At 43.9% G+C, this 18,538-nt stretch overlaps 1 protein-coding gene across 3 annotated transcripts in view; it reads left to right on the forward strand.

Annotated features, from left to right (window-relative positions):
* Nucleotides 1–18,538, forward strand: part of NEURL1B (neuralized E3 ubiquitin protein ligase 1B) — a 59,159-nt gene that overhangs the window by 31,602 nt on the left and 9,019 nt on the right. For 2 of the 3 annotated variants that reach the window (XM_029583554.1, XM_029583553.1), the window contains exons 2-4: nucleotides 5,758–6,318; nucleotides 15,808–16,515; nucleotides 18,137–18,262. In XM_029583554.1, coding sequence (XP_029439414.1) covers nucleotides 5,758–6,318; nucleotides 15,808–16,515; nucleotides 18,137–18,262 — 1,395 coding nt within the window. Of the gene's footprint in view, nucleotides 1–5,757; nucleotides 6,319–12,155; nucleotides 12,291–15,807; nucleotides 16,516–18,136; nucleotides 18,263–18,538 lie in introns of those variants that run through there. The other variant, XM_029583555.1, reaches the window with a different exon arrangement.

Raw genomic sequence — 18,538 nt, forward strand, 5'->3', positions numbered from 1 at the left:
ATATTTCATTATCTCTTTTGCATGAGTATGGTTGGTAGTCTTGGTTAAAATTAGATTGTTGAAATAAATAATCGTTAACGTAGACTTTATGAAAATAGGCAGTGTTGTACTCATTACAGTTTTGAAGTTGTTTTTCTAGGGGGTTAAACCCCACTTTCCTTTATGGCATTGTGCGTTTGTACAGCACTGCATAGGTAGTGTAGTTGCTATAGAAATGTTAACTAGTAGGGATATTGCTGGACAAAATCTTAATGTCCAAATCTCTTCCCCTTTACTTTTCATATCCTGCTGCCATCTTTCCATTTTTCTTCCTTTTTCCTCTCTTTAAAATATTAAACAAGACAGAAGAATAAAGAAAATATGTATCCTGTAGTTTTTTTTTTTTAAGCTAAATGAGATAGCCGCACAATCTAGCAATGCAAGGGAAATGCTCTTTTGTCCAGCATTTAGAGGGAGTTTTCAGAGATCTTGGTAAATATAGGAACTCCATGTCAACAGATAAATTGTAGGTGAGAACGGAACTCGACTCTTGAAAGCTAATCACAAATGTATTAAATTAATACTTCTACGTGCTCTAGTATGGCAACCCTTGTGGTAAAGTCTTAGCCTGTGGCAGCTGCTGCAGGTCTTCCCTAGGCTGGCAGTCCATTTGCATCGAGCCATCTAGTGACGTGTAGCTTGGCTGCACTCTTTCCCTGCCTATGGAAAGGAATCTGGCCCTCCGTTTTTTTTTCCGTCCCACTAGTTTCTCCTTTCTCTTTCAGCTCAGTCATAACCAGTGTTGGGATCTTAGCACTATGAACCTTCATTTTAGCAACTCTTCGTTGATTCCCCCTCCCTCCCACTGTTCTTAGTCTGGTCATTGCAGTAACAGCCCTGAGGTCAGAAGCCAGGTATCAGGACTCTTCTGAAAGCCTGCGACTATTCAGCCAGCTTATTCAGAACTAGGAACCTCCTCACCCTCCAGGGGCTTTGCCGGATGGTCTTTGTATAATTCCTGGCTGCAGCCAGTCCATGCTATGGAAGACTTGATATGGTAATGAAACCAGGCATCCGCCATGTGGCAACTCTCTGAGCTGCTGGGAGGGCCCAGATGACATAAAGTCGTCATTGAAGGCTTCAGTGACTTGGTTGTCTTTTTGGCACCAGTAGGGACTTTACTATCTTCCAAAATTCTATGGAACAACTGATTAAACTCAAACTCATCGTACGTGGAAGATAATATTGAACAATTTCTGCTTAGTTTTACATTTTTTAAATTTTGGCTTGTTAGCATTTAACATTTTCAAGAACCCAATGCAGCAATAATTGTGTTAGATTGTCAAAATTACTGGCATACCAGATGGCACTCACATTTTTTCATTCAAGGATGTGGGTAGGATTCAGTGGACATTGTTTACAAAAAAAACAGGTTTATTCTGGATTTTTCCTATCAACATAAAATGGAAGAAACCTGTCAGCATGTTTTTCCCATGAATTATAAGGATGGGCATCTTGCCTGGGTCGCTGGGGTCTGGATTAACCGCTATTGGAGACAGGGCACCGGGCATGATGATGATGATGATGGTCCTTTTGTCTGATTTATGGTGTACATCCATTGCATGATGTTATCTTCTGGTTCCCAGTAGCATTCTATGGGACTGAAGTCTCACAGTTTACAGTAATGTTTCTCCTCGCCTTAAGGATATCCAATTTTTTTATTTTCGTGCCACCATTGATAGGCAGGTCAAATGGTTTCTGCATAAAATCAATTTTTCCCTTTTTTTAAACCTCAAATGGCATCCCCTTTTTAGTTGTATATTTTTTACTTGATTCACATAAAACCCTTTTAAGTTACCCAGAAAAATATTTGCCAGTGTGCAGCTCCATAGAAAACAAAATCATTTTGAGATTAAATATAGAAATTGGAAGACTCCGGTGAGGAAATATTGGTAAATTTATCTTGACACTGGTTGCTTTTTAGCAACTGAGACCACAAAATGGCAGAACTAAGCCCGCTGAGATTAAGTGACAGAAGTGCATCACTCTTTCTTCCTCCTCCTCCTCCGTCTGGATCAAGTTCCATCGAGCTTTTGTCTTGTGCAGCTGCTGTTTCGCTTAAAACGCACTTCGTTTTAGCATAGTAACTGGCAGGTGCTCGTACTAGGCGAGAAGCTACATTTGAGGTTTCTGTCCATTCATTTCCTCTTGGCACAGCAAAGTTCCTGGGATAGAATGAGATTGTAAGGTCTGAAGTGTGCAGCTTGAGAGCGGATTTCCCACCTGCATTCAAAGCTTGGAAAAGGTGTGCACATGTATTTCAAGTTTCTCTTTGCCTTTGAATACAGGCCAGCTTTATGAAGTTTTCATGAATGTTTCTCAGATGATGGCCCTCTTTGAGACACAAAATAATGCCCTGGGTGCTTTCAGACAGAAAAAACAGTGCACCCGATAACGTCCTCCAGACCTGCAGCCCCTTTCTGGGTGCTTTTGATTATTTTTCTTTTAAAGCAGAAAGGGGCCCAATAAAAGCAGAGAAATGTTATAAATATGAGGTGTTTTACTTTTGTTTTTTTTTTTGAAAATTTAAGATTTGAAAATAAATGAGTTATTTTAAATGGGTCTCTATGCTCTCAGGAGCAATCAGATACTCGGGGGTGAAGAACGTCCAAGTGTAGCTTATTAGTTGAGTTATGAGGACGTGTGTGCTGCTGGCTTACGTATGCTCTCATCATCAGCTCAGGCACTGAAGAGCTGCTTGTGAAGCATCCTCCTCGCAGAAGAATTCCAGCTTGTGTGTTTCAAGTGCACAGATGTGGCTGAAGCTCAGGTTCAAGCCATCCTAATAAGTAGCTCATGCCTCAGTCTTCTATATTTGGGCTTTTAGAAAATGTAAAAAAAAATCCCTAATCCCCTTTGTTAGGAAACGCGGCTTCAAATCATTAAGTGAAGTGATTCAGCACCAAAACCCAAAGACTGAGACTGTTTCAAGTGTGCTGGAGCAAAATATGTAACATGGTTAAAGTATTCTGGGGGTGGTGTTGAGTTTTATCAGATGAGCTCATGCTTGTGTTCTTTGGATCAGTGGCCAGACAGAGGGTGCTTTCACGTTCGAATCCCAGTCACTGGGCCAGCCTTGGGTATTTACAGACTCCCTAATTCTGAGCGCACTGATCTTTTGCCAGGTTGGAAGAGAGGTTAATTGTAAGTACACTGGTACAGTGATGTCTCGTTCTCCGTCACACCGTTCCAAGCCAAGGTCAAGGTGCTCATAATCCTGAGGGTCTGCCGATTAGATAACAGCGTGTTGGTGCCTAGGCGATAGCATTAGCTCATCTGTCGATTCCAACTGGTCTTGATATGGTTATGACTTAGTAATTTCATAAGTGGGGAGGATAACTGACGAGAAAAGGAGAGATGGTGCTTATGGAAGTGAGGCCCTCTGACTGCAGACTTCATCGCATGCACTGCTTTCCACAGGTCTCTCTCTATCTTGTTGGCATGACGCCTTTGCCATTGGTCCTCTGATGAAGGAGGGAGGCAAAATGAGTCGGAGAAACCCGGGATATGATGGCAAATAAAGGCCCTCTCATGTTACCATGAAGCCTCTCCAGTCTCGGGCTTTACTGTCGCATCCTTCCAGCTGAGGATCCTCTGGGCTTTTCCCACGCTGCCTTCCAGTTTGCTGCTGCTGCTTCTTTGCCACTTCTTCTACCATCTTTTTCTGGGAAGAAATGTTTTCCTTGTGTTACCTTTGTTGAGTCTCTGGTGGAAAATGCTTGCATATTGTAAATTATGTATACCTTTGAGATATTTGAACGTCTGTCTGCTCTCCCTCCAGTCTGTCACAGTGAAGATCGCATCATTTTGATACCTCTTCTCTGGATTGCCATGACTTGGTTTATATTCTTTTTTGGACATACAAACCACAGATCTGAACAGTATTTTAGATGGGGTTTTGTCTGGCAACACCTCACATCCTCCTTGTGTACTGGTAATAATTCTCCTACCATTCCTTCAGGTCTCACCACTGCCTTGTCAAACTATTTTGCAGCCTTGAGATCATCAGATATGATCACCTGGAGATCTCGTTCCTGTTTAGTATCTCTCTCCTTCTCTCCCATCTCATAATGCTTTCTTGCCTTTGAACCCCTCTGCACTATCACTAATAAGTGTTAAATAGACCTGAACCCGGGACTGTTCCCCCAACAGGCCAATGCAATATAGTTTGCCTAGCATTTCGCACAACTTAACCCTTCCTTGGTTGGACGTGCGTTTTGGACGTGCTAGACTAACTCCCAATGCAATAATGGGATTAGTGCCTCCAAATGAGCATCTAAACAGGTATGTAGCTAATAGCGCTCGTCACATGTAAATCCCATGTAAATGAGGCTATTATCTATTCTCTCTCCCCCCCCCCCCCCCCCCCCCCGATGTAGAAAATTGTCGCTTGGCTAATGCGCTTTTTGTAACGCGGCAAATTTAATGTCAGCCCGGAGCTGGCGTTAAGTCTTACTACAAGTCAGGGGTGCATTAGTGATTGTTTAAAATCAAGCAACCTTCAGCAAGGAGATAGAGAGGCTGCAGCTTAGTGCAAAGAGGAGGAGATCGGCCCCTGACCAGTGTAGCATGAGAAGCAGCCTCCAGGGGGCGAGGGCACTTAATATTAATTTATTCCCTTCTTCACTGCCTGCCAATTGGTCCATTCACTGTCACATGTGTGTGAAAGGATCAATCCCCTTTCAGAAGGCTGTCCTGAAAGGGGCTTGGTCCTTTCACTGACAAGGAGGAGAGGAGGATGTGTGGGCGTTTGGCCACACGTTTTCTCATGCTTTACGTTGCATCAGCCTGCAAGGTAGTCCACTGCAAACTCCTGCTTTCTTTCATCCTCTGTTGCCTTTCACTCAATCATCTTCCAACCCAGATTAGCAGTTTAGGGTCCATCCTGCAACTTATTTATGGGCTTCCTGCATGGGGTAGCATCGAAGGACTTATAAAGCATTTGACTTTGACTTGGTACAAGTTTAAAACCTGTTAGCAGTCTCACCAGTTTGCAACAGACCTAGCTGTTGTCATTTTTGCCTACTTTTTCATAAGCATTCATAATTCAGTTACTTAAATAAAATATAAAAAGATTTGTCAGAAGTAAAAGTAAATCTTGCTTTCACTCACTTCATATTTGGATGAAAATTAACTGGCATGGTGGCTCGGAGCGACACCATCAGTGACCATGAGAAATACTGTGGGAGTCTCTGACAGGGAAGAGGGGACTTGTGGAGCTGAGCTACTTTTTTTTAAAGTAGCTGTAAAGCTGACTTGACGAGAGGTGCCAAAATCAGAAAAAATATCAGAAGCCTCATGCATTGACCCCCACCCTAACCCTATGTGAATTTCTAAACTTGGATGCTCTGCCTAGGCTTGTAGACTGTCCAAGCTAGTTTAAATTGCATTTCCAGGCATTCTCGCAGCCATGTCCTGTGGATATAAAAATAACTTGAGTTTTCATAGCTGCATGTTCATGAACCACTTGCTTAGGATGAGGGCTGACACTGAAATAGGATCACAGTCCCATACAAGTCTTAAAGCGTATTAGTGTCATATATCCATAAATGTCAGGTCTCTTATTGAAGCAAATCAGTTGTTGAATTATCAAGCATTTGTATAACCTTGCAATCCCAATGACTAAAAGAAACATTGATTTTTCCTTTAATTATGTTGGGCATCCCAATGTGGAAGACATGATTTTTTTAATGGTGTAATTATTTCTGTCTGTTACAGATACAAGTCAGCTGAATCGCCCAGTGTCCTGCCGCCCCTACTACACGCTACCCCACACCAGCCATGAGAGAAGGTCGGGCGTTGCTATCACGGAGCCTGCCCGCTTTCACTGCCACATCAAGGGTAAGAACATCCGGCTGGACACGCATGCACGAAAGGCCTCCCGCAGGAACAGTTTCTGCAATGGAATCACATTCACCAATCGCCCCATAAGCCTCTACGAGAAGGTGCGCCTCAAGCTGGTATCCGTCCACCATGGCTGGAGTGGGGCACTGCGCTTTGGCTTCACCATTCACGACCCGTCGCGGATGAGCTCGGACGACATACCAAAATATGCCTGCCCGGATCTGGTGACCCGGCCGGGCTACTGGGCCAAAGCTTTGCCAGAGAGGTTTGCGCTGAGAGACAATATCCTGGCGTTTTGGGTGGATCGGCATGGGAGAGTATTTTATAGCGTCAATGATGACGAACCCATATTGTTCCACTGTGGCATTAAGGTCTCCAGCCCTCTCTGGGCTCTGATAGACGTTTATGGGATTACCCAGGAGGTGCAGATATTAGGTGGGTATAGCTTTTTATAGCATTTTCCATTTCTTTTTTTAGAGTGCTAGAGAAGGCTTGTCTTGCTTTCGAATTATTGGAGGTTGTAATTTCTTGTTGGCACGTTGGTTCCAGAAGCAAAGCATTCCAAGAAGTCGGTACCGTCTTTTATTGTATCTCTGCATTCATTTTCAGTGCATTTCACAAGTCCCTTTTTTTTCAGATGTTTCTGAAGTGGGAATGTAAAAGGAATAGAAAATTAGAATTTACACCCATATTAAATACACAAAAATATATAGAGAGAGTGCATTAAGAGAGGGTATGTTTGAAAGCTCTTGATGAATAAAATCACTTGGCTGAAAATTGAACTCTGAATTCCAAGGAGAAAAAATCTCAGGTTATTTCTCTTTGAAAATTTGAGTTAAGTTTCCACATTAAAATTGCTGTTTGAAACTTTGCCCCTAGGAGGATGTAATAGGACACAATTGCAATGCAAAGTGCATGAAACTAAAATACAGGAGAGAATCTTATTTCTGAATTTCCAGTTGTGGGTGTCAGCACGTGTTCCTTTATCTGGAAAAAAAATCCTTCTGTTATCTGACTTTGTAATGTTCCGTAATCTAGAAAACCTCCCATTTTTAGCTGAAACTTGTTTTATCAGAAAACTTTCACTACCCAGAAAAGACAAAATTACCTGGGTCAGCCCTGGTCCCAGCCATTCCGGATAAAAGGTGCTGTTCCATAATTTAAAAACATAGTTCCAAGAGCCAGGAATTTTGGTGTCAGACCACTGCTGTTGGAAAGCAGCCTTGAATATTGCACTGTGAAACGCATTTATGTGCAGTTTACATGAAAGGTGCTAAATATCTACAGTGTATAATTGTTTTTATAATGCCTTTCACACACTTCTGATGGGTTCTCTGAGCACTAGGCTGGTTAAATCTCTGTGTCTGCCTCTGCTTTTGTTTTCAGTGCATTTGGAAACCAAAGAAGCAGCTAGCTAAGATGCTATTTTTCATTTAAATCAATGCTGTGATCTTGGGGAAAGAAAATCAAGTCCATTTCATGGCCCTGGTCTGGTAGAAGCACTTTGCCACTAGACTCCCGCTATATACACTACCATAGGTTAGGGAAGGGATCAGCTGCTTGCATCAGAGCAAAGTTACTTCAATGGCTTAAGAAGGCGAGGTAGATTGAATTGGGCTTCCTTTTATGCATGCCCTGGCCCTATTTGCCAGCTGTGCAGCAGCCCAGCTCAGCTCACAAGCATTTCTGATCAGCCTGAGTCCCTGCCGGAGGTTGCCCCCTATATCTTCTATCTCCTAGATGGGCCACTTACAGCCTCTCAGGTTACATTCCTGCACTATCATGGACCAATTCAGAAAGCTCAGTACTTCAGCCAGGAAGAGAACACTGATCCTGTGCTTATCAGTGCCCGCAATAGAGCAGGGCTGTCGTCATTCGCTTTCTAAGGTTTTTGCAGGCTTCCACAATGTGTTTCTTTAAATTGCCTCCTATCTGTTACTGAGACAGCACTCTAAGTTTTGTAGAGGAGGGCGGTTCAGTCTGTTCTTTCCTGCTGATCCCCCCTCCCCATCTTTAAGCCTGGATTTTACTACTCGGTCCTGTGCTGTGAGCCTTTGCATTCTTGTAAAACAGGAGCCGTACTGAGCATTCAGATGTACAGAGTGCAGAGGTGGTGCAGCACATGATGTAATCACCTAGCTCGAGGGTTCCACGAACCAAACCTTATTTCTTGAATTCATTACATTTTGTAGCCAGATGCTGCGGGGCTAGCTGCATAAGGGTGGCACGCCCTACCTCTGCTGCCAGCGGGAAGGTCAGAGTCAGCACACACCAGCCTGTTTTCAGCTTTTAGTACTGTTTTTGTGAAGGAAAAGGCCCCTGAGGTCTGCACATTTTTATTTGGCGTGAGTGTTTGTTACAGTGACCAGGCTGAATGGGGAAATGACACATTCGCCTTTATTATTTTATTTTGGGGTGAATTGGGGGGGGGGGGTGTGATTGTAGAAACCCATAGAAGCGCGAGTCAGTCGTTCCAACACTGCAGTTCACTCCCTGTTCCTATCAAATTTTGCTCCTCTAGCATAGGTGTGGGAATGGGGTGGGCCACATTGGCTCCAGCCTTTTCCTCAGAGTTGCTGTGGGAGATCCAGAGCTGGGCCAGGCAGGCAGCAGCTTTTTCATGATAGGAAGAGGTGAGTAGCGAGGCATCAGCAATGTCCTTCTTTTCAGTAGCTCTGGGCCCAACTGCTGCTTTGAACTGCGTGGTTGCAGCAAGGCCAGGGCACAGAAGAGGAGGAGGATGCAGCCCAAGGTACAATCGCTTACCTCCTACCACTGGTCAGCTTAGGAGGGGAGAAAGGGGCTTTTAAGAAAGATGGAGGTGGGAGGGTTAGGAGAAGAGGATGGGGTGTGGAAGAGACTGGACGCAGGAGGCAGAGAAGCAGTGGATGGAGCTTGGTTGGCTTGGTACTGCCCCCATAACTGCCAACAAAAAGTCATTCTGCTGCCTCTGCCTGCTAGGATTATTTGTAAGTTTTTGATTGTGTGCTGGGAGGGAAACACTCGTATGTCTAGTAGAACTATAGAAAATAGTAGTAAAGAAGTAGTACTGGTAGCACTATAGAAAGTAATAGAATAGAAGTAAAGTAGTAGTACTAGTAGCACTATAGAAAGTAGTGGAATAGTAAAGAAGTGGTACTAGTAGCACTATAGAAAGTAGTAGTAGAGTAGTAGTAAAGAAGCAATACTAGTAGTAATAATAGTGAGCTATTCCATTCAGCCTTTACCATACCAAATTCAAGCTACTAACCCTTGCCTTCAAGACACTCAAAAGCCTAGCTCTAACCTACCTAAGAAGACCTTTAACCCTATACACACTTGCCCACACCCTACACTCTTTGGTACAAGCCTGCCTAGTAGTGCCTTCCTTAGAGAAATATGCCTCATCAACACAAGGAAAAAGACCTTTGCGGGATATCCCAACTCTGTACTACCAGACTTGCCCGAGACTTACTTTCCTTTAAAAGGCTTGTGAAAACCTGGCTGACTGAAGTGGCTTTAAATGCCAATCAGTAACACCTGCTAATTCACTGTGCATAGAAACCCCTCAACCTCTCGCACAATCCACAATCTCTTGATGCTCAAACGACTCCTATAATACTCACCAGTAACCTAAAATGTACTAAACCTTGTGCAAAATAAGTTCTTCCTTCATCTTCGAGCATGGCAGCACTTTCACCCTGCTGTTCAAATTGACCAAATTTATTGTATAACAGCGCAATCAATAGATCCACCTATAACTCCCTTCCTATCAGTGCCTTTATGGGACTAACCGTTGTTGCCACAGATATGATAACCCAAATTCTGTAACTCGTTTTGAACTCCCTGGTTGGAAAAGTGTGTAACAAATAAATTAATGACGCTGATGAACCTTTACAATTCAAACCTGTTCACACTCTTAAATAGTTGAGCTGGTTGACGTTCCAGCAGGGACGTTTTATTGGTGCAGTGGCAGATCAAAATAAAATATAAAGCTGGTGATTTCCTTCAAGCTTTTGGTATTTCCTCCAGTGGTAAGGTGACCGATGCTGAACCCTAGACTCTGATATTCCTGCAGTAAAATTGGTGCTCAAGCCAAGGATTTATACCATCCATTTCAAGCCTTTCTTGTCTTGAAGTATAATTTCCACTTCATAAACATAACATTAACTCATCTGGGAGGATATTGCTATCATATTGTACAACATCTAATGAGACAATAATAAAGGTTGCAATGTAGAATGAGGTACAGGTTTCCAGATGTCCTGAAATTGTCTAAGTTTATTGTATATTTTGGCTGCAGCAGATTCATATTTGTTCATCAAACATTCTGTATTCCACAAAGTTTGTATTTCTAGGAAGGAAATAACCTTCCAGCTATTAAGAATGAGTTTTAAAGCCAAGAATAGTCAAATATTTATCAGTTTCTTATTACAAGCAGAAATATATTCTGAAATTGCAAATGATTTCCAAATAAAATTTGAAATGAGATTTGATGTTGGATATTCAATATATCCTTAATTCCTCCCCATACTCTTCTGACATTTCCTTATACTAAATACAACATATGTGAGACTGTCTCAGTCTCTGTGTGGCAAAATCAACATTTATTATCTTCCTGAGCACAGAGTCTTGAGATTTTTACTATTGTCCAGACTGCCCTATAAGCAATGAAATACAACTGCATAGTAGCAGAAAAAACAAGTTGCACCAGAGTTTAACTGGAGTTGATCACTGTATTAAGAAATGCATTAATATGCTCAATATTACAAATAGTTTCTCTTTGACACAAATTGCTCAGTGGAGTACTATTCGAATCTCATTGCCCTTATAAATTAATTAATTACATTTTGGATTTCTAGTCCTCCTTTCATAGCTGGTTGGCAACTTCAAAGTGGATTACAATGAAGTCATTGAGTCAAGGTATTACAAAGCTTGGTCCACTGGGGTTTGCCAGTTGAGATTTGCTTCGTTGAGCCCTATCGTCTCGGGCTTCGTTTCGGGGCACCCCGCGGGAAATTTCGTATTTCCCGCGGTTCAGGGTTTTTAAAATCTGAGCGGCCCCGATTTTCGTGTTAGTGCGCACTATTGGGAGTTAGTGCGCGCTAACTCCCGATAGCGTATGCTAACTCCTGATAGTGCGCACTAACGAGGCAAAGTTAGTGTGTGCTAATGGGAGTTAGTGCGCGCTAACTCCTGATAGTGCGCACTAACGGGAGTTAGTGTGCACTAACGAGGCAAAGTTAGCGTACGCTAATGGGAGTTAGCACGCACTAACATGAAAAACAAATTTTTCCAGAATTTCAGAAAAATTTCTTTAGTTTTTTGGTTCCCCCGAACCATACCGAATTAGGCAATTTTGTTGAAATTGCCTAATTCGGGAAAAACGAATGCACATCACTAGTTGTCAGAGGGCTGGTCTGTTAGGATCATTTTTTGTACTAAAGATCCACTTTCTCAGTTGGTGATGGAAGACCGTGAAGTCATTGCTGGCTTGAGTTCCACAGCTCAGGTTTTGCTCCTTTGAAAGTTTTAGACCTGAATTTATTTTTTTTTTTTTTGAAGGATCTCGAGAGAGGGAGTAGTCAGACATTTTTGGCTAGATGACAAGTTTTGGGCAGGATGATAATCCCTTACTTTCTCTGTGAAATAAGTGGGGCTGATGCCCTTCGCTACCTTGAATTTAAGGAATAGGATTTTTAACTTTTATGCAGTGATTGTACAGTTCAAGTTCTCTTCCTATTCCTTCTTAGTTTTAAATATTGTACTAAGTAATCACTTCTATTATTTTCTGAATAATACTTAGTTTTCTGTAAGTAAATTGATGTTGACTATGAAAGGCATTATATTTGGATTTCGCTTTTTGTGTCATCTTTCCCGTTGATGTGGTGATTTATTATTTATTTATTATGCACTTCCTGTGTCCTTTGCCTATTCTGGCCAGTATGAAATGTTATAGTCCTTCCCCCTATTTAATAGCAGGCAGAACCTCACATGAATCATTACAGGACAAATATTCCACCTTTGTGGGATTCTCTAAAGTCACCTCTTAGATTTCCTTATAGCACAAAAGAAAGCCGTGGTAAGAGATTTCTTCAGGCTAAAACTGGTAGCACCACTGCAGGTTGTTTTTTTGTAATCTTTATCAAGTCCTTTTCTGCCTCCTGCACACTGGCCCAGTAGGCACTTCTGCCACATCTCCCGACAGGCAATGCTGAAGTAAATGCTATTATTCTCCTCTTTCTGAACTCTGTTTCCTACCCCCCAGGACTCGCGCCTCTCCGGTGAACTTCGATCTCTTGTTGACCGAGGCACAAGTTGGAAGCCCCCATGGAGGTTGCTCTCGGTGCTGCTGCTGCCCCCTGTTAGCTGCGTGTTAAAAGCCCGCACTCCTGTGGGACTTGTGGACGGCTGAGGGACATCCGCAGGTGCTTTTAGCAGTCAGTGTGGCACTTCCTGGCTATTGTATTAGCTGGAAAGCAGAAGACTTATCATTCAGGTCCCTGTGTCTCCCAGAGCCATCCCTGTTAAAGAGTTCCCATAAGGATGTAATGGCGAGGTCGGACAGTGACGGGGAGTCTGTCTTCCAATTCCAGGAGACAAAAAAGGATCTGCCCTTTCTCTCCAGTCTGCTTTTCACAGTTGGGCCTTGAAGACGAACAGCAATTTTACATTGAGTTTCAAGGAATTTGGGTCATTTTTTATTTAATATAAACAGGAAATGACAGCCAGGCTACAGTATCTTAACATTTAAGGAAAGAGTGAGCAGACCTGCTTATTTTGCAGCATTTGGTCTTCTTCTCATCTAACATAATGGGCTGCTTTGGGGTTTTTTTCCAGTCACTTGTGTGATAAAATTCGATACATGCAGGGATTTATTTAGTAATTGGGATTCAGACGTCACTTCAGGAGTTACCTGGATAAATCTTAGGTTTCAGAAATCTCCCCCCCCCCCCCCCCCCCTGCCAATCTGTTTAAATGTTGTCCGGATAATTCATTACTTGCGCACAATTTAGCTGGATATAACCGTGGCGGTGATGAGGCGTTCCAGGAGCAGGGCTTAACACTATAGAAAAGCCAGCCCAGTAAGTCTGGCTGTCCTAAAGCTGTCAGGATAACTTCAGGGGAATGTGCAACCGGTTATGTTCCACTGAATATCCGCGAGACGCCACCTGGCTGCCTTCACTCAGGCAACCTTTGCACGCTCCTGGCTTATTCAGCAGGGCTTAATTTGTGCACAAAAAGGGAGTGCATGAGTAGAGGGGGGGGAGAGCTGGGCAGAGCTGGGGCTAAGGTTAGGTTTGTCCTGTGCATAGGGGTGGGAGCAGGGCCAGGTGTGATATCTCTCTCTCTCTCTCTCTCTCCACGTTTTTTCGCAGGGGTTTATTACAGAGATGGATTGTTATAGTTCTCCACTACACTGTAAAGCCACCACCTTTTGCCTGCTTGAAACCAAATATATTGTGACTTTTATACTGGCGAGTTTCCATATTGGCTCTTCCTATATTGTCAATCCAGAATAATAAATGCTACCACACACATGAATCCCTCCAGCTGTATGATAGGAGTACAGTGTGCTTGTTAATAAAGTTGTTGCATTATGTCACAGGCAGGTTGTAGTAGTCAGGTGACTCTACCACAGACACGAATTCCTCCAGCTGCATGATAGGAGTACAGTGTGCTTGTTAATAAAGTTGTTGCATTATGTCACAGGCAGGATGTAATAGCCAGGTGACTCTACCACACACAGGGATGCCTCCACCTGTATGATAGGAGTACAGTGTGCTTGTTAATAAAGTTGTTGCATTATGTCACAGGCAGGATGTAATACCCAGGTGACTCTACCACACACAGGGATGCCTCCACCTGTATGATAGGAGTACAGTGTGCTTGTTAATAAAGTTGTTGCATGATGTCACAAGCAGGATGTAATAGCCAGGTGACTCTACCACACACAGGGATGCCTCCACCTGTATGATAGGAGTACAGTGTGCTTGTTAATAAAGTTGTTGCATGATGTCACAAGCAGGATGTAATAGCCAGGTGACTCTACCACACACAGGGATGCCTCCACCTGTATGATAGGAGTACAGTGTGCTTGTTAATAAAGTTGTTGCATTATGTCACAGGCAGGATGTAATAGCCAGGTGACTCTACCACCCACACGAATCCCTCCAGCTGCAGGATAGGAGTACAGTGTGCTTGTTAATAAAGTTGTTGCATTATGTCACAGGCAGGATGTAATAGCCAGGTGACTCTACCACCCACACGAATCCCTCCAGCTGCAGGATAGGAGTACAGTGTGCTTGTTAATAAAGTTGTTGCATTATGTCACAGGCAGGATGTAATACCCAGGTGACTCTACCACACACAGGGATGCCTCCACCTGTATGATAGGAGTACAGTGTGCTTGTTAATAAAGTTGTTGCATGATGTCACAAGCAGGATGTAATAGCCAGGTGACCCTACCACCCACACAAATCTCTCCAGCTGCAGGATAGGAGTACAGTGTGCTTGTTAATAAAGTTGTTGCATTATGTCACAGGCAGGATGTAATAGCCAGGTGACTCTACCACCCACACGAATCCCTCCAGCTGCAGGATAGGAGTACAGTGTGCTTGTTAATAAAGTTGTTGCATTATGTCACAGGCAGGATGTAATAGCCAGGTGACTCTACCACCCACACGAATCCCTCCAGCTGCAGGATAGGAGTACAGTGTGCTTGTTAATAAAGTTGTTGCATTATGTCACAGGCAGGATGTAATACCCAGGTGACTCTACCACACACAGGGATGCCTCCACCTGTATGATAGGAGTACAGTGTGCTTGTTAATAAAGTTGTTGCATTATGTCACAGGCAGGATGTAATAGCCAGGTGACTCTACCACCCACACGAATCCCTCCAGCTGCAGGATAGGAGTACAGTGTGCTTGTTAATAAAGTTGTTGCATGATGTCACAAGCAGGATGTAATAGCCAGGTGACTCTACCACACACAGGGATGCCTCCACCTGTATGATAGGCGTACAGTGTGCTTGTTAATAAAGTTGTTGCATGATGTCACAGGCAGGATGTAATACCCAGGTGACTCTACAAGTCTGGGCCATGGAAAGCACAGCCTGTTCAGTCTTAAGCACCATGTTACTTGCTTAGCACTCTTAAGGGTGAATTTTAAAAGCCTGACGTGCACCAAAGCCGGGAGATACGTGGAGAAGTCAGGGCAGCGTGTGCCGTGCGGATTTTAAAAAGTGTGTGCATACGCGCGTATCTCCTGGTACACGCAGGGTTTTAAGGGTCGAGGCTAATTAACGGGGGGGGGGGGGGATGTTAGGAAGTCGATCCCTTAACTGGGCAAACTGGAAACGAGCTAGTTTAATTGATAATTACATCAACATACTGTCTACTTAAATCCACCCACTTACACGGTAAAGGCGGCATTTGCGCGTATGCGTGCGTCTCCATATAAAATTGCACGCACAGTCTATTTTATATCTTGTACCCATATACGCGCATACGTTATAAAATGACCCTGTCCTTTGCAGGAGCCAGCATACGCATGTACATGTGCGTCTGCACGCCAGTATCAAAGTTACCTTCCCTATATACACAGCTCGGTACAAGATAATAGTCAAGCACAAGGCCCTTGTACCTAAATCTTTACATTAAGTTTGTATAACAGGAGGGGGGTGTGTGTGTATGGGAGGGCCTTTAGGTCCCCAATAATATCTGAAGTAATAATCTTATGCCTGTCTTCATGGTTCACCTTTCTCATTTCACTGGTTACCGCCTGTGGGTTGGTTTCTGGTGAATTTCAGTGCTGTGGAAAGGTTCTGCGCTGGCTCGATGTTTCTCAGCCCTGACCATGGTCTGTTGAAGGCTTGGTAGGAGCTGCGGATGGTCAGGAAGGTTAAGCTAATAAGAATTTGTTTAACATTTTTCTTTACAGATAGCATGTTTGCAGAGACCATGACTTCAGCCCGCCTCAGCAGCGCACGACTCAGCACCTGCCTTCCGCAGAGCAACCATGACTCGGCCAACTTTAACAACAACGAGCTAGAGAACAACCAAGTGGTGGCCAAAATTGCCAACCTGAACTTGAGCAGGGCCCCAGGGCTTTCGGTGGATACTCATGTGATACCGTGCTGCCCTAACAGGCGACTCCGAGCGCAAGGAGGGTCTGCCTTCCTGGACACAGACCTACACTTCCATCACATTCGGGGGCCAGACGTCACTCTTTCTCAGGATCGCATGGTAGCGAGCACCAACTGGCAAGAAAGCAAAAGAACTTTGGTGTTTTCCGACCGGGCGTTGCACATCGGTGAAACCCTCTTTGTGGAAGTAGGACATTTAGGACTGCCTTATTATGGGGCTCTCTCATTTGGCATCACTTCTTGTGATCCAGGAACTTTACGGACCAATGAGCTTCCGGCTGACCCAGATTCCCTCTTGGACCGAAAGGAATACTGGGTGGTGTACCGAGGATTTTCAGTTCTCACCAATGGCGATGTCTTGAGCTTTTCCGTGTTACCAAATGGGGAGGTGCACCAGGGAGTAAATGGAAACAGTCGGGGCATGCTGATGTGTGTGGATACCTCACAGTGCCTCTGGGGCTTCTTTACTATCCATGGAGTCATCAACCAGCTGAAAATACTAGGTAAGGCGGGAAGCTGAAACGCAGCAGGAGAAAACACGTTCTGCACTAAGAGATGCTAGCTCCCCGGAACAGGCTTCCAGCAGAGAAAGGAAGACAGATAGAGACCTGGCTAAGCATTCAGATAGGAGACTAAGCATTCAGGAGCATTTGTGGCAGGTGCACTGGGCAGTCCTGATCTGTAGCAGCGTCTGTGTTTCTAAGGAAGGAGGCTGGGGTGAGTTCCTCTCCCATGTTTCCTGCCGGGGATCTCTTGTACTGAGAGAGATTTCTGCTGCATATCTTTCAGGGATCCTTAGTGATAAAAATTGCGTAGTGAAAAGAAGACCATTGGGTTTCCTGATTGTGGCTTATTTTGACTCCCCGCTGCTTCAGTATACTTGCTAAAATCGATTTATTTACACCTTCAGTTACTATGCAGAGAGAAAAGAGAATTATTCTTTTTAAACATGAGACGGTAAGCTCAGGATGCATTTATCTTTAGCTGATGTCATCAGTTAGAAAACATCATTAGAGAATGGTTAAGTATCAGGTGGGGATAAATGCTAACAAAAAGAGAGAAAAAATTAGTGATCTAAATGTAAAATTGGTGATGATATCTAAGCAAAGGCTAAAAAGGCCATATGAGCTTTCCTGTGGGAAGCAGGATGCTGTCTCTTTTCTGTTGGCAGCTGTGGGAACAGGGTGCGGAATAAACTGTTTATGGACAGCATCACATAAAACACGCGTCTTTCCTATCGCATGCTTGCCAGTGCGGTTTCCAGAATTCCCTTGCTTTAAATATTGTTCAAATCTGGTGGAGCAGGATCTGCAAGCCACTCCTTGGGTAGTTATCTTTATTAAGAGATGTCCCATACTGTGTTTAAATAAACACCGTTGCATCACAGATGTTTCCACTCAAGAGCCCCTGAAGATGGGGAGGAAAGGCCTCGCTCACGCTGAACAGCCTGTGGGATGAGAGAGAGACTAAACTCCGTCAGGCAGGCTCCTCGTCCGGGAACAGACAGACATAAAGGCTGAATAACCCCAAGCTGCTACTGCCTGCCACCTCTGGTGCAGCTTTCTTACCCACCGACATTCAGAAAGCAGGCCAGCTGTCCTTGGTTTTCCTTTCTAAACCGTACCTGTCCTCCACCCTGGTTCAAAAGCAGCTCAGCCCTCTAACCCCAGAGACCAGCAGCAGTAATAAAAGCGCATTACTGCTGCTGGTCTCTGGGGATTCAGGGCTGAGCTGCTTTTGAACCTGGTTGGGTAGAGTTTAGAAAGGAAAAATGATGGCTGGAAGGGAGAAGGCAACGTGATATTCAGGTTGCGTTGCGACGTTGCTGTCTTCTCCCTTCCAGAGATGCTCCAAACTAGAGTTTGTCATATGGCTGGTCACCAATCCCTGGACCACTGTCCTATAATTTATTATGGAAGGTTGTGATAAACAGAAGTATGCAGACAGCTCTGAACAGTATTTATGTACATTTTCCTTAATGCTTCGCTTTGACTTTAGTGGTCACCAAGCCTGCCCTTAATGAAAATAGATGAGAGCGTGAAGGCAGAGCAGGCATATTCGTTGTGGGTCTGTTTTCGCACCTGCTCTGGCACTGTGGCTTACAGAATTGTGTGTCCTTGGCAGGCACGGTGCAATCCAGTACTGTAACCGTCTCACCCTCAGGATCTCCTGGTGGCTCCCAGTACGACAGTGACTCGGACATGGCCTTCAGTGTGAACCGCTCCTCCTCTGCTTCTGAGTCCTCGCTAGGTAAGAGAGAACCTTTCTTTGCCTCTTTCTCCAGGTTGCCTGCATAAAGCTGACAAAAACATAACTGGACTGTCTTTTAGCTATCGGAAAATCATGCCTATTGCCTGTGTGTAAAATGGTTATTAAGTGCACCTATGGGGCACTTAGCCGCTAAGTGAAAGCCTTTTACAAGAGGGAAAATGTGTGTATATATTGCAGAGTAAAAGCCACTTAAATGAAATCCTGGGGAGGGGATATTGCTGGAGTGTAGAAAGTTAACATAGAAATGCTATTAAA

This window comes from Rhinatrema bivittatum, chromosome 18 (assembly GCF_901001135.1).
Source record: "Rhinatrema bivittatum chromosome 18, aRhiBiv1.1, whole genome shotgun sequence".
In the NCBI taxonomy this organism is placed as follows: Eukaryota; Metazoa; Chordata; class Amphibia; order Gymnophiona; family Rhinatrematidae; genus Rhinatrema; species Rhinatrema bivittatum.